The 16320-nt window shown below is 43.7% G+C and overlaps 1 protein-coding gene across 1 annotated transcript; it reads left to right on the forward strand.

The window, feature by feature from the left end:
* The first annotated feature begins 1197 nt into the window (after positions 1–1197).
* On the forward strand, positions 1198–12078 carry ATP6V1E1 (ATPase H+ transporting V1 subunit E1). The gene is made up of 9 exons (XM_066549724.1): positions 1198–1379; positions 4759–4824; positions 5698–5807; positions 6268–6334; positions 8119–8208; positions 9468–9536; positions 9892–9986; positions 10806–10893; positions 11464–12078. The coding sequence occupies exons 1-9, from the start codon at positions 1347–1349 to the stop codon at positions 11524–11526; spliced, it is 681 nt and encodes a 226-aa protein (XP_066405821.1). The 5' UTR covers positions 1198–1346; the 3' UTR covers positions 11527–12078.
* Positions 12079–16320: the final 4242 nt, after the last annotated feature.

Here is a 16320-nt window from a genome sequence, read left to right on the forward strand (position 1 = left end):
TAATTTGCCGCCGCCGCCGCCGCCATGATGGAGGGGGCGGGGGCAGGAGCGCGCGGGGCGCGGCGCGGCGCGTGCCGCGCGTCACGGCTCGCGCCAGGGAGGGGGCGGGGCCAGGCGGGGACTCCGCCCGCGTGACGGGGCGGGAGCGTCTCGCGGCGGTCGCGGAGCCTCCGGCACCGGGAATAAACGTGGGGAGGGGGGGGGTTTGTGCCAACCTGTCCCGTTTCCTCGTGGATTCGGAGGAAAAGGAGCCCTTGGCAGTGCAGTTCCTGCCGCCCTGACCTCCAGGTCATGTGGCTACAGGTGTGGGTTCGGTGGGTCAGAGTCCCAAACCGAACGCCCCCGGCAAGGCAGAGGGCACACGGAAAAGAAACAGAGCCTGGATATAATTCCAACTGTATTTGTTATTTTATTTAGCAATATTTATTTTATAATAATAGACATCGTTATCATTTGCTATAATATGTTATTTATTCTTTATCAAAACCTGGTTTCAATATTATTTAGATGGTGCCTGAAGTAATAGTAAAGCGTTCTCCAGACCCGAAGTACAAGCTGATTGTTGGCATTATAAAGGCAATATGAAAAGACAGCAAAGTTGCACACAGAGTTTTATAAGAAGCTTTTCCACAGAGGAAAAAAAAAGCACAGAAAAAAGTAAGGAAATTGAAATAAATCAGAAAGAAGCATGGATGTGACGAATACCACATTTGACAGTGATTTGTCGAGGAATGGTTTTGTCTTTTCCGCCAAATGTTCCTGCAGAGTGGAAGTGGAAGCCTCTTGGTAATTAGAACAAACCAATACTATTAGAGATGATGAAGCTTGTTTGAATTTGAAGTTTTTTTGAGTTATGCCATAATTCATGAATTATGAAGTTTATTTGAATTTTGCCATAAAGAAAAGAATGGCCGCAGTGACAGCCCTGCTGCCAGGCCCTCCTTGCCCTCCCCTTGTCCGGCTGTTTCCTGCGTCCTTCTGCTTCTCCCTGCTGCCAACATAAAGCGGCTTTGGGGGCTGGCAGGCGAGCTCGTCCCGCGTTTCAGCGCTGTCTGCTGCAGCTTTAACTCCCGGTAAATGACACCGGGACAGTGACAGCGACAGCGACGCGACCACCATATATGGCGGTGTTACGTCATTTGTTCGTCGAGTTCCTATTGGTCCGGATGCGCGGTGGGCGGGGCGTGTGGCGCCCCCGCCCCGGCCGTGACCCGAACCGGATCTGACTCCGCTCGCGGCCAGCGACGGCACCGGCCGCGTCTGCAGGGCCTGCGGCTGCCACCGCCACTGCCACCGTCACTGTCATTGTCACTGTCACCGCCCCTGTCACCGTCCTTGTCACCACCATGGCGCTCAGCGATGCGGACGTGCAGAAGCAGGTAGGGCCGCGCGGCCCGGCCCGAGCGGAGCCCCTGAGGGGCCGCGGCGAGCGGGGCTGGCGGCGCCGGGCCCTCAGCGCAGCGCTTGGCCCGGGCCTGCTGCCCTACCGGGCCTGCTGCTCTGGGAACGGAAGATCGGTGGAGGGGAAGGATCCTGGCTTGGATAGAGGAGTCTGCTGACAAGGCGATTTTTCCCCTGCCGGGGTGGATGGGCCCCACGGGAACTTCCTTGAGGCGTTTTGGTGCCGTGATAGGCCAGGTTGTGACGAGAGGGTTCCCGAGCAGGCTGTGTGCTGTCTGCAGGGGTTAATTGCACCTCAGGACGGGTAAATGCAGAGCCTCAGATGAGCACTGTGTTTTACAGGCTGCTGGGGTGGATGCTTAGAGATGAGGGCCAGTCTCTTCTTCCTGCAGAAGGGAGAACCAGGGAAAGCAGTCTTAAACTGAGACAGGGGAGATTCACATCAGATATTGAAAAAAATACTTTGCTGTTAGGGTGGTCAGGCATTGGAATGAGTTGCTCAGGGAGGTGATGGAATCAGCATCCTTGGAGGTGTCTGGATCTGAAGTGGTTTAGTGTATTAAAGGTTATGGTTGATGGTTGGACTGGGTAATCCCAGAGGTCTGTTCCAACCATAATGATTCTATGGTTCCCTAAGGATTTCCCATCTCTTTTCGGCTTGTAGCTGTGTTACCTGCAGTTAGCTGTACCTTCGCATGTGGGTGGGCTGCTCAGGATTCCTGAATGCCCTTTTCAGCTCTACATCCTAAGCAGAGTAGGGGCTGGCTTGCAATGGAAACTTCCAGCCCTGAAGTCTGGCTGTGCACACCCCTCCAGAGGCAGGACACCCTCTCCCTGTTGACAGTAAACACTGTCCTCAGCTAAAAAAACTGCTTTCAGCTGGGTTGGGGTTGGTGTGTGGTGTCAAAGGCCCTGGAGATCCAGTCAGCGCTGGTCTGGGGAGTTTCTGCAGGTGATGAGCAGATCAGGCGAGTTCCCTTCGTCCTCTGCATCACAAGTACTCGTGTCTCACTTTCTCATTCAGTAAACATAGTCTCTTGGCAAGGAAGCATCACAATGAAAGTAAAATTGGTAGGTTGCCTTTCTCCAGAAGGAGAAGTGTAACATTACATTGTATTCCTTTTATCTGCAAAGCTCGTGTGTTTTGGTTTTTTTTTCCCCTGCCTCTTTTATGATAATAAAAATAAAGCTGACATTAGGGTGGTCTTGCTCAGCCACAATGGACCCGAACTTCAAAGGTCAGTTCAGGCTCTGGTGATGTGTCAAACATGTAATACTGATGGCATTCCACATCTGCACATTCCTGTCAGTGTTTTACACACCTGAGTCCAGGATGATCCTGTTAACTGGACAGTGCTGATGGCTGGCAATCCTGCATGTGGATCAGTCTGGTAGGAACTTACCAGCAGGTCCTCCTTGCCACCACACTTCTAATGATTGTCACTCTGAAACTCATCTCTGATTGAGACTTTTTCCACTGTCAGACTTGCTTTGTTGTTCTGTCAAAGGTATTTAATACATTGCTCCATCTGGTCACTTCTGAAGCCCATCTAACATCTACAACTTCCCTTGGAAAGGGTGATCACACTGCTCCTGACAGGAAAACCCCTTCTTCCTTTCTATAGGAAATACTGCCTTAAAATAAGTCTCTCATTTCAAAATACTTTTTTGTCACTGTTATTAAAACTAATCCTATTTTAGATGTGAAAATCTCACTTTGGATCTCTCTTCATTTCTAGAAAAAGCAAAAGGGGATTTGAGTACAGCAGCTTTTGAAGGAAGTAACACTGTTCAGTCTTATCAGTCTCGGAGAAGTGCATTCCATATTAGCTTGCTTCCATCTCATTCCTTTTCTTTACACACCTCTGATGTTTCCTGAACACCCAGAACTGTTAAAAGTGCTTTTCCAAAATTCAGAAACCCGACTACCCTGGAGGAAGTGACTCAGTCACATAAAGGCTGCTAAGTTCTCAAGTCTTCTTCAACAATAGGCTATTCAGCAAAATTATATCCTTATTTCAAATGCCTCTCTTGTCCTTTCTGAAATGCAGGGTAGGTGGACAAGCACTTGAGAGTCTTTGCAGACACAAATTAAAAGAAAACCTGCTGATTTGATTTTGAGGATGTAGATGTTACTGTTCACTTCTTCCACTGTGCTAACATGGGTTTAAAATCTTCCACTTGTTTCTTCACTTCTGTTTTTTCATCTCTATGGGCTTAGTGCTGCACATTGGCTCACTTTTCACCTTGGCACCTTTCTAATCTCTTTAAAACATTTTAACTATAAATATTCTATAAATAGAGGCTTTTGTATGAGTTTATTCAGACTGAATTTTCTGCAAAATATGTCTCATTGCTAAGTGCAAGCAGTAGTTTTTAGGGTCTGCTCCATCTGGCCATGGAAGTGTCTGTGCCTCATCCCAGTTGCAGTTTGGTTGGGAATGAGTCCTTCCAGTCTGCCCCAAATGGGAACCTGAACTGAGGTCTGCTCACAGAGAGGCATGTGATGGATGAACAGAACTGGGTCTGATTGCTTTCCTGCTCTCTCAGCTGCTGGACCTGGGCTTTGTAGTGCTTTGAGATGGCTTCAGAAATGTTTTTCAAGTAGAACTTCTTGGTTCCTGTGGGGCTCTGAAGCAGCATGTGACATTCTTGGTGTGGTCTGGGTCACAGAGCATTGCTGCTGCTGTCTCCTTCCCCAGCCCCTCCAAAGTGACCTTATAGGTTTTTACAGAATTTATTACAGTTTCCCAAGAGAAATGTCTCTGGTGTTCCAAGGAGCTTGTGGCTGTACAGATCTGACCAGAGTGGTCAGTGGCACTTTGCTTTGCTTCACTGTGCACCTCTTGAAGACCCAGGTTCATTGAGATGCCATCTATGTAATCTTTATGTTTCATGGAAATGTCGTAACAAACAGACTCATTTTGCTGTCTGAGGATTTTTGAAATCTGGGAGGTTTATTTAATAATCCCAAGGGTGAAAAAGTTGGGCTCATTAATTAAGAACAAAAATACCTTTGCATTTATACCCAAAAATAGACTCGCGTTTATACAAATTTACTTTGGGGTTGGTTGGTTTGTTTTGGGTTTTTTTATGGTTGCATACCTGAAGTACATTCTTCTAATGGCAGCTAGTGAAACAGCATTATGTAGAATTATTGGGGAAAATGGTTTTCTTGTAATATATGTCAAGATTAACTGGCTCTTGTGTACGCTTAATGACATTTCCTTGCAAAACTCTTGTATGAAATAGTAAATGGATATGGAGGATGTACAGATGAGTAGATATATACACCTACTTCCTCTGGTCAATGTCCTTTCCTACAGAAAACATTTTCTTTCCTCTCTCATGTTACAGATCAAGCACATGATGGCTTTCATCGAGCAGGAAGCCAATGAAAAGGCTGAAGAAATAGATGCAAAGGTAAAAATGGAAGTTCACTGTCAGTAAGTGCAAAAGGAAAACTGCCTCCCACATCCTGCTCTGAAAGTTTCAGAGAGAACTAGAAACCTTTGTAAGCTACAGCTGTTTTTTGTTTAGTTACTACATAGCAAAAATGTACCAAACAAAGATAGCATTTCTTAGCTTTTGACAAATGAAAATGACTCAGAGCTGGTTTTGGTCAATGTTTTGGTGGTTCTTGAATATAAATATATTCATAACAAAGTTCAACCCTTTTTTTGAGCAATCAGGAGAGCTGAGAGGTAACGTGACTCAACTGGATTGAGTAGAACACCTTCCCCCACTAAATTAGTATTTAAGGCAGGAGTTGAATTACTTGCTGAATGCTTCACTTAGCTTAAGCCACAAGAGACTGGGTTTAATATTAACCTGGTGTTAGAGTATAGATGTTTACTGAAGAAGGATTAATGGTGCTTTTCAGCCCCAGCAATCTGCACTAGTGAAATGCCTTGCTGGTATTGGACTCAGCATACATGTTGCTGATAATATTTAATCTCCCTTAAACATTTAGGTTTACACAAATATTTAATCAGTACTAAAGCATGTATTCCTGAAGATCTGCAGACAGAATTAGGAAGCTGAGATTGGATTTTCAGATATAAGTAGGACAATTATCCATGTTTTTTACATTCTGTCTTGTGAGGCTTTACAAAAATAAATTAAAAGCTGTGCTGTCAACCCTCCTTGTGTAAGAATTACTTAAAGAGATGAAGGGTTGGAACCATAGATTGTATCATCCTATCCTGTCTGTGAATGTGCTCTGTTACATTTTGGTTCTGTTTTTTTCAGCCCAAGGAATCAATTTCCACTTCAGTTGTTTAATTTTTACTGTAGGCAGAAGAAGAATTCAACATTGAGAAGGGTCGCCTTGTTCAGACACAGAGGCTGAAAATCATGGAGTATTATGAAAAGAAGGAGAAGCAAATTGAACAGCAAAAGAAAATGTAAGTTGCTTGGGCTAGACAGCTGACCTCAGAGCCTGAGTTTGAATTTTGTTATTCATTTTATACAAAATTCTCTGGCCCTGTAAACACTCCTCTGTGTTTAAACATATTTAGTTATAATTATGAGTTTGGTTTTTTGGGGGGAGAAATGATCAGAGCTGAGCTACAATAGTATAACAGTGTGATGAAAGAATCCTTCCCATTTCTTTATGTAATTAACATCTAGAACTTTACCCTGGTCTGTTACCCTGGGACAAATGATCATGTTGGGTTTAGTTTGGCTGGGTCACCAAGGAAGGGCTTCTGCAGTTTAATATTTTGTGCAAGTCCAGAAACAGATTCAGACAGGTGAACGGACCTTGGCTTTAAGTGTTGTAGAATTGTTACCTTTAAATGCAAATGTTACAGTTCTTCTGTCAAAGGCTGATGGATTGATTCAACTTTATCATGCAACTTGCAGTCAGATGTCCAACTTGATGAATCAAGCAAGGCTGAAGGTCCTCAAGGCAAGGGATGACCTTATTGCAGTGAGTATCTCTGAAGCAGACACACAGTCTCTATCTCTGCCATAAGTTAGGAAATGGAACTGTTCTCTACAGAAAATAGGATTTTTGATAGAGTGATGTTTGCTTCGACATAGAAAAATGGCTTTCCAAGCTGCTCTGAAAAGGCCTTGAGGGTTTAGTCCAGCTTTGCTATCTTCGTATTTTCAGTTTCCATTACCTGCTGTTTTAGGGAAGTACATTGGTCTGCCAGGAGCGTTGCAGGCAGTGTTGTATCTGTCATTTGCACAGTAGCTTGTTTCCTTAAAGAGCAGCAACTCTCTCTTACACAGTTGGTAGAACTTTGAAATTCTGTTTGCCTGAAGCAGTGTTTATATAAAAAACCCAGCATGGCATAATCAAGGAGGCTTAAAACACCACTCAGTGGGAGTTTTCGTGTCCTTCAATGGCCCATAGGCCATGAAAAGTTTTGCTTCTTGTTCTGGTGACCATTGTGTGTGTTGACACAGAGAGTGAGTAATCATTCATCAGAACAGGCTGCATTCAGGCTTGTTTGGGTTTCCTGTGTGTATCTCTCACCACGGGCAGTGTGTGCCCATTCTGCTCACTGAGCACCTTTGCTGTGCTCTCCCACCTCAGAGATAGTTTGGGTGTTCCATGTTCTGCTAGATGGGGCTGTTGAGCTGTTGGAAAAGCTTGAGAGGCCCGTGGAAGTCAAAAATAAAAGATGGGATAAATGTTTAGGTTGATGCTACCATGAAAAAGAAGAGTTAGCAGAAGAAAATCACTAGTTTATTGATTCTTTAAAATGAGTTTCAAACTTTAGATTGTATTCCCAGAGAGGAGGAAGGTGGATTGCTCAAGGGCTAACTCTGTTGTGTTAGTCTCTGCTGGGTAATCTCTTCCTCATTCATTTGTTGACTCAACCTCATGCTTCTGAGTAATTCTAAACAGTCTTCCTCATTTTAAGACATTTAAAGTCACATGCTGCTCACTCTTTCTTTCCGTATCAGATCTTTGGCTTCTTTCATGAGAGACGAGCAGTTCCAGAAATGCAGTGTTTCTCTAGGGAGGACAGAATAACTAGGTTTGACCATGACAGTAAACTGTGATAGTTTTATATCTTCATACTGATTGTGTTACTGTGCACTCTTTTTCTAAACACCATGAGGTAGGACAGGAGAGAGTTTCTCTGTCTGAAGTATTTCTGATGGTTCAGTTTTAGGAGCTTTGAGTTGACTCTTTAAAAATTTCTTTAAAGTTCAATCCCATCCAATACTAATTTGCTGAGTAAAGATAATCGAGAGAGCTACTTCAAATTAAAAATAAGCTCTCTCTTTAAAATTTTTATTTGCATTTACTTACAATTAAAGAATACCTAACCTGAATATTATTTGATGGAAAAATAGATTGGATTTCTTTGCTCAACCATAAAGCTGAAAAAAAATTATTTGGACAACTGCATTATTTTACATGAAGCAATTATTTACTACATATTTAATTTATCTAAGTTAACATTTTAAGTACCATTCTTTTGAATGGAACTCCTGAGCTCTCCCTTTTTCACACAAAAGGAATTATTGTCAGGTTAGAATGAGGTCAGCCCAGGGCAGGAGGAAGGGAAGTGTTGGGCAGGGATGGTGTGCCATGCACAGAGATGGAGGTCTAGCTTGGATGAACACCAGCTGGAGTGTACATTTACGTGTTGGCAGGGTGTGAGAGCTATAATAGAAGTACAGAAAGTTGGTAGGCATGAAACCAAATGCCAAACAGATGGGCTCTGCTGATCTGATTTCTTCTGAATGTAGGATTTGCTGAATGAGGCCAAGCAGAGACTTGCCAAGGTGGTGAAGGATACTGCCAGGTACCAGACACTGCTGGATGGACTAGTTCTACAGGTAAATATTTAAATTGTAAAAAATGGATCATTGTCCCCTAGCCCCCTCGGTTTCTTTTGTAAGAAATAGCCCTCTAAAAGTTACAGTTGCATTGGAGTCTGCATCAAATGCTGATCTGGGTGATCCTTGAGTTTTAAACATCATTTCATTATCTTTGAGTCTTGGGTCCTGAGCAGACAAGGTTGTGGCTTACTTTGAGCTGTAGAACCTGGGATACCAGCAGCAGGTCCATTGTAAGAATAATTGCAGGTGTGCACACACTCATTTTAGGGTGCACACATTAAGCTCTGTAGTGATGATTTGGATCAAGTGCTCCTTTGTCAGAGGCTGCTCCTCCAAGCCCTTAAGTCAGTCAATACCTGTTGAAAACCTTTTCAGCATTTGAGACTTCATAAACCTTGACAAATTTACTGTAGTATGGAATGAGCCTGTGACAGAAGCAGGCCCAGAAAGCAGAAACCAGAGTTTTGCTTGCCTAGAAGAACATCCTCAAAGCCCAGAAATGAAGAGCTGAAAGTCCAGAAAGCATTGGCCAGGTCAGTGCTGTGAGCTCTGGTGCCTCCTTCTGGCACAGACTGGTCCTGTTGCTGTGAGCTCCCAGGAGCCATCACGAGCTCTCCTGTCACACTTGGTGGAGTTTTCTCAGCTTGTGCCTCCAAGTGCTGTTGTTTCTTTCTCACACTCAGGTCTGGTGTTGCTCTACGTCAAAAAAAACCCTTTCTTCTTCTTTCAAATTGGCCACAATTCTCTTGGCTCATTATGTTAGATCCAGTGAGGGATCTGTGCTCACAGCTGCACCAGATGATCATTGTAGGTCCCTTCAAACTGGAACTAAACTCACTTTATTCTGTTCTAGCCTGAGGTATAACCACAGGAACTGTGAGGCAGGAGTTATTAGAACAGGCTTCTGAGACTGCTGCATGTCTTCAAGGCCTTGGTGGCATGCTCTGCCTACTTAGACAGCAGTGATCCTTATGTGTAACTGGGCACCACAGTCCTGAGATTCCATGTGTTTAGTTGCACTTGAGTTCCAAAAACATCATCCATATTTGGGCTCTTCCCCAAATATTGGTGCTGTCCTCTCAGAATGGCTGCATGAGGTAAACTCATGAGCAAAGATCTGAATAAATGAGGCTGATATTGTTGGGGCTTGGGTTTCAAATTGATCAGCTTCTTTCCTTTCTTGGGGTTAAACAATTGTGACAAAGAAAACATTGACTTCCTGCAACTGAAATGGTTATAATGGTTATTCCTTGCAGGGATTCTACCAGCTGCTTGAGCCCAGATTAGTTGTTCGGTGCAGGAAGCAGGATCTCCCCATGGTTAAGGTGAGACACCTGGAATATTTTGACAGTGCCCTGCTGGATTTGCTGCTCGGGTCCCCCTCTCTGTTTGATATGGAAACAGGCTTTGCTTGTTGCACTTCTGTTGCAGCTACAATGTGCTTCCAAAGTTGGGGGTCATTTCCCTGCTTGGATATTACCTTGGAAACTTTAGACATGGCTACATTATTAAGAATAATAACTGGGTTTGGCTGAAGAGCCAAACTGAAATGCATTTGTTTAATTAAAAAAAAAAAGGCCTCAACCCCTTCATTTTATTAGTACAAGTGATTGAATGATCAAACCCAGGTGCTGCAGTAGCATTTGTCAGTGCTAACTGTAGGTTTATCTTGTGTCCTAGACTGCTGTACAGAAGAGCATTCCCATCTACAAAAACGCCATAAAAAGGGATGTGGATATTCATATTGACCAAGACAGCTTCCTGCCAGAAGATATGTAAGGAAAATGGGATTGTTTTGTACAGGACACTAACTTAATGCAACTTTTCAAGCCACAGCTCACATAAGTGTCAGAAAATTAAGTGTGGAATATCCTCAAAGTGGCTGCTGCTGTTCTTGTGGAACTGGCATTTATTTGAGTTTATCGGACACACCCTCTGCAGTTTTCTGCAGACAAGCACTGTCTCCACCAAAAAATATGAGGAAAAGTTTTGTGCAATCTCCAGCCAGATTCACAGTACTGGAGCAGGGGATAACTGTGCACAGGAACTGAACCAGTGGTCTTTTAAGGAGAGAGAAGATGAAGCAAACTGAGTCTTGAAGTGCTGCAGGATAATCACTTGATGGGGTTTATGTCTGTTCTGTCTGCAAGGCTCTGTTTCCATATGGTATCATAGAGGTACCATAGACAAAGGTGTATATTCTGTCATCTTTATCTATGGGCCAACAAACAGCACTTCTAGCTCTTTTCCTCACTTCCCAAAAGGTGACAGCTGTCTTAATAACACGGAGTCAGAAGCTGTTTTGAAGGGACAAATTGCAAAGCTCCATTTCCATTTAAAACATGCTAATGAGGTCCTTGCACATAGATGTGGTCCCTGATAACTCCAAAGATGCTTTGTGCTGCTGCTTCACTGGATCTCTTTGTGCTGATTCCTGTTAAGACATGATCAAAAAGATTGTTTTTTAAAAAAAGAGAAATGTTAGCCATGTATCTGACTTGTCTATAAATGCTGTTTTGGGATATGTTTGCTACATTCTGACCCTGGCCTGTGGATTTCACTGAATAATTTCTTTTTTTGTTGTCCATCTTTAGTGCTGGAGGTGTTGAAATCTACAACAGTGATGGTAAAATTAAAGTTTCTAATACCCTGGAAAGTCGGCTGGACCTTGTAGCTCAGCAGGTGAGTTTCTCCAACAACCTGGGTAAACAAAATACAATTAACTAGTTCTTATAATGAAATCCTTGTGTTTCCAAAGTGTCACAATAGTGCATGGCATCAGATTTCATTGGGAATGACAAGTAGGAAGTTATTTTTTAATGGAAAGAAGCAAATTACAGCAAAAACATGGCTTTCCCCAGAATGATTCCTTTTGAATTAAGCTTAAGCATAAAATTCTATAGATTTTGATACTGCAAGCCTTGGTTATGACTGCACTGCAATCAAGATGCTGAAATGCTGAGGCTAACTTGAATTACTGAAGCTAGCTTGAGTACAAACTTTGGCTGAGACCTATTACACCCAAGTGCAAAAAACCCTAGATCTGGCATCTCTTTCATGTGCTGCAGTACAGGCAGTGCTTTCAGTCTATGGAGTAGCAGGCAATGTGTGATCAGGGAAAGACTTCAGCAAGCTCAGATGAACTGACTTGTTAATTTTGAAGCCAACCTAAGTATCCCAGAGTGCCTGCAGGAAGAACCTGCAGCAGTTTTATTGCCCATTTCACATAACTGATGTGTTCTTTCTCTTCAGATGATGCCAGAAATCAGAGTGGCTCTCTTTGGTGCTAATGCCAACAGGAAGTTTTTGGACTAAACCTCTATGAGAGAAGGTGGGATCTGTTCCACTGCCATACTGAAGGGGATGCAAAAGCATCTGCTAATTTAAAATCTTGAAATTTAACATTACTGTGTCATCCAGTATCTGTTCTTCAATCGAATAATTTTGCATACCTGCTGTGCTTAGCCTCTCTACTTGTGGTTAGAATGCATTGCTCAAAGGATGTGAAGACATACATATTCATCCAGAAGTGGCACTAGGGAATGGAGGCACTTGGGCTCTTGGCTTTCCTTACACTGTTGTGACTCTCTAAAGACAAGTGGTGCATTTAGGGTCACTCTCTTTGCTTTGGCCATGTCTCTCTCAAGTTATCTGATCTGTGAAGTAAATTACTCTGCTGCTGATGTCAAATCCCCTTTCAGTTATGGTCTTCAGTGTTCTAGAGGGCATGTATTCCTTCCCAAGGTTAGTAGTTCAATTCATGTTACTTGGTGAGGCATTTCCTGTTCTGTATATGTGATTAAAAAAAAAAAAAGCCTGAGCCTGTAAAACTCTATTTATTAAAATAAAAACGTGTGTGTGTATGGAGTTCCTTGTCACTTCTCTCTGGGGCATTGCCAGCAACCTTTGAAAAGTGGGATTGTTTGTGCAAGGACTTCCTACCTGAGCTCTTCTGTGAAGCTGGAATTCAAGAGCAAGGAGCAGTGTCAAGCTATTTGCAGGAATAATGTTGGATTGCAGGCAAGGCTTTTGAGTAGGACTCCAGGATTCTAGAGCATCATTCTCCCTGAAAAATGGGTCAGTAGTTCTGCTCCCTCTATCTTCTGTCAAAGGAGAAAACTACAATAACACAACTGTGCTGCTTAGATAAAACAAACACAATCCATTTCCCATCACAAGGCTGTTGCTTCTGTGCAGGAGATCCAAACTGTACCCTGACTCTTCCTAATCTCAATTTTGAGATTTCTTCCATGGAAAATAGCAGCTGATTAATTGCAACTTAAATATGTTTTGAAATCATCTCCTCTAAGGATTGCAGTGAACCAGGAACTGTAGGAATTCTACATTGTGCCATGAAGGGCATTTGCCAAGCTGCAGCAACACTGGTTTTATGCAGTGTTTTTAACCTGAGGCTCTAATGTGTGTGCCTTCATGTAAGGTAGACTCTAAATGCTAGATAAGCCTTTTATTGTCTCATTCCTCTCAAATGGAGATTGACTGCTAAGGAAATCCTGATTCCAAGCTTACTTAATCTGTTTCTGGAAGAAATGCTTTAAATTTGCTCTTAGGAAATAAGATTATTTAGCAAGGTTGGGTTTTTTGGTTTTACTGCTCTTTGCTGCTGCATTTAGGCTCCAGCTCCTGTTTTCCACATAGATGGTTATGGCATTTATTTCTTCATTTGCTTTTCAGCACATTTCTGTGCTGGGCAATAAGTGTGTCTGGATTGAAGTCCCCCTCTTTCTAGATTTTGGATACCTGTTACAGCTTTTTGTCACAGTTGCTGATCCAGCTTCCTGACAAAGCACTGGGCTCTGGTTTTGTGACACACGTGTAGTGATGGATGAGCCTTTGCATGTGCATGCTTAGCTGTGTTGGTTCTGGATTTAAAGAGTACTACTTGAAGCAGAAGTGTTCTGGTCCTTTCTGATGGTTTCATCCAGCTCGTCAGTGAGCTATCTGCAGATGCTTGTCTGTGACAAAATGAGACTGTTTGTGCAGGATCTCATGGTCTGTTTCTTTCATGAAGGTAGCAAGACCTTCACAAATCCAGGTCTTGCATACTTTTGAAAAGCCAAATAGTAACTAGCTAAGTGTTTGACTGTGATTCTCACACTGGAAGATGTTGGAGTTATTTACCTTTTACTTTTCTCTGTTAGTTTTGTTATCTTCCTTCTCAGGAAAGAGGAAGAAACTTGTTACACTTGGATCAAAAAATTCCTGGGTGTCCCCAGGAATGTGTTCAATGTTAGTCAGTGACAGCAGTGATTCAAAGCAGGTCATTAAGAAAGGGTCTCAGATTTATGTACCTCACAGCTGGAGTCCAGGACTAGGGGGTTTGTACCCCCTATAGCTCCCCCAAAGCTGACTGAGGCATTATCTGGAACATCCTGGTCCTTTATTCCAGCTAAGAGGAACTATCACCAAGATTTTTAGAGATGCAGAGGAAAATGGACTATCCCATCCAGGTGTACCTAGTGTAGTTACCAACCCTGTTATGTTTTCATCCAAATTTCCTTCAGTGTTTGTACACAGATTTTTGCAAGTCACATGTGAAGCAAAAGCAGCACTTCAGGATAATTTCAGAGTTCCTCCTGGAGCATTGTTGCAACACAGCTTTGTAAGTTGAGCTGTACTGCTGAAAGTAGCCTGATGCCCAGGGCAAATCAATGAGAATATTGATCTTTATTCATCTTTGTATAAGCATGCATAATATTCCAGTTGGGCACAGTAAACAAGCCCTAAGCCAGATCAGCACCTTAAGAAACTGGACAAATACAGAGAACAAAGGAGGCATTAAATGAGGAAAACTTCTCTGTGAAGTTGTGATGGGAGAGGCAAGCACTGCAGATTAACAGTGAGATGGTTCAGCCTAATGGAAAAGGAGTTAGGGAAATGGATAATACTGCACTTGTTCTGCAGAGTTGGCAGTGGAAAATTTAAGAGCAGGCTTGACACTTAAGTAGTCACCAGAAGATTTGAAATGTTCCTGCACATCTGAATCAAAACCCTGTTTTAGAAGGTAGTCTTCACACCTAGGCATATTAACATTAATCAGGATGTATGAATGATGCCTGGAAGTGCATGCAAGTGTCCAGAAGAGAGAAAGCGTGGAAGAAAACACCCAGAAGCTGGCAGAAGGATGGTACCTTGCCTGTTGATGCCCCTGTCCTGACCTGCTGATGTTAGCAAGCAGAATATGCATCTCCTGGAAAAGAGGAAAGTGTAAGCTCATCCCTTACACAGCCAAATAGCACACACAGGCTGGGGCCACCTCCATGGACACACATTTCAGCCTGTGCCTGAAATAGCTGGGGAGGTAAAAAGAAAATTACCCATTTATTCATTTCCAGAGAAAGTGCAGTGAAGGAGGAACAGAAAAAATGGGGGAAAAAAGTGAACCACCCCAGGGGAAAATTCAAAACAAAAAATTTTCTTTAGTTAAGTGAACTCTGAGCTGTTACTGTGGAGAGCAAAGGCTTGATAGTGCAGCAAAGCAGCTTGGCAAAAGGTGTTTAGCCCTAAGCAAGAGCCCAGACAGACTTCAGTGTGGTTTGGCTGGGTGTGCTGTTTGATACAGGCAGCTCAGAGAGGCAGGTGGGGGCCCCATCCTGCCTCTCAAACATGTTTGCAGGGAACAGGCCGTGACAAGAAGGCCCTTCCAGGGCTGGGATGTTCCTGCTGCTCTCAGCCAAAGTAGAGCTGGCTGGGAAACCCCAAATCTGTCTTCCTAGGCATCTCATTCAGAGCATCCCATACTGTTTCTTTGGCTTTGCTTTAGAGAAAGCAAGAAAAACATCTGTACAGGAGCATTCTCGGGTTAAAATCAAGCTGATGATGGGCCAAAAATGTCATTTCCCAGCCCTTGGTACATGCTGGGAATCAAAAGCTGTGGAAATCAAGGCTACCACGTTATTTTAGCCAGTTCAAGGCTGATCTGTTGGGAGAGGATGCAAAGAAAATATCAAGGGTGGTCCCCCCCAGCATTTCTAGAGGCTGTTTTTCCTTCCTGTGTCCCAAGAGGGTTTGCAGGAGCTCAGTCAGCCCCTGGCCCACGTGTGCACTGCCTGAACACCAAGGGATGCACAAACCCCACCCCAGTGCAAACCTTGGGGATGTTCTGTGGCTGCAGATCCCAAATACAGGGGCTGGAAGTGGACAGGAGAGGGGAACAGCTGTCTTAGCTGGAGAACTGAGCGCAAGTAAAGGGAGACAGGGGCACATGGAAGTATTCCTGGTAGTGAGAGGGGCAGCTATCTTGTGCAAAACTTCTTTCATCCATTGCCTGCAGTGCCACTGTAACTCCTTTTCCCACAAAGGCCACTTTTACTCAGGTGGGCACAGACAAAACCTTTTTGGAACATCTTCTGGAGAAAGGCTGGTGCTTCTCCTCAGAGGGCTGCAGAAGGAGAGAGGAACCTCACTTCCAGCAGCAATATGCCAGAGTTAATCCCAAAGCAGTGTTTGGGTGGCAGCACAAGAAAATTAATACTGCTAAAAAATTAAATTATTATTGTTTTCCCCTCCTGCACAAAAAATAAAGCAGTTAAAGCACATACAGTTCCATGCTTCTGCTCTCAACTCCAAGCCCTTTGAATTGTTTGTAGTCAGGGCTGGGACACCAGGAATTGGGAGGCTCCCTTCACCTGCTTCCTGGGTGACCTGCCAGGTGTCCTTGCCACCACTGGTGGGCTCTGTGGGATAGTACTGCTGAGTTGCTGGACTTTAGGAATGGACATATGAGAATTTTAGCACTGAAGACATCCACATCCCACCTCTGTGTGGCAGGAAGTGCTGCTGTTCTGTGTGCTCTTGATGAGGAGCATGAGCAGTTCATCACTCACGCTCTAAAATCCTGGCATTTGAAGTGTTAATCCCAGCAAACAGTGGCTACAGCTGCAATGCAGGCTAAAGGTGATAACCTCTTAAAAACCTTTGAAAACGTTCCTTCTCCAGCTCTGTCAGTGCTGCTCTGCTGCAGGACATTCCTTGGTCTCCTCCACGTTATGTTGGCAGGCATGAGCTGTTTGCTTTCATCCAAGCTGAAGCATTTGCCTTTCAGTTTCACCAAGTGACCTCTTTGTGAAGTCATCTGGAGTTGTAAAGTAA

The sequence above is a fragment of the Molothrus aeneus genome, chromosome 5, assembly GCF_037042795.1.
Source record: "Molothrus aeneus isolate 106 chromosome 5, BPBGC_Maene_1.0, whole genome shotgun sequence".
Classification (NCBI taxonomy): Eukaryota; Metazoa; Chordata; class Aves; order Passeriformes; family Icteridae; genus Molothrus; species Molothrus aeneus.

Excerpts from the sequence above, each read along its gene's own strand:
- ATP6V1E1 (XM_066549724.1), top strand. The coding sequence starts at position 1,347 with ATGGCGCTCAGCGATGCGGACGTGCAGAAGCAG. Across the intron at positions 1,380-4,758 it reads ATGCGGACGTGCAGAAGCAG|ATCAAGCACATGATGGCTTT; the intron begins GTAGGGCCGCGC and ends CTCATGTTACAG. Across the intron at positions 8,209-9,467 it reads TGGATGGACTAGTTCTACAG|GGATTCTACCAGCTGCTTGA; the intron begins GTAAATATTTAA and ends TATTCCTTGCAG.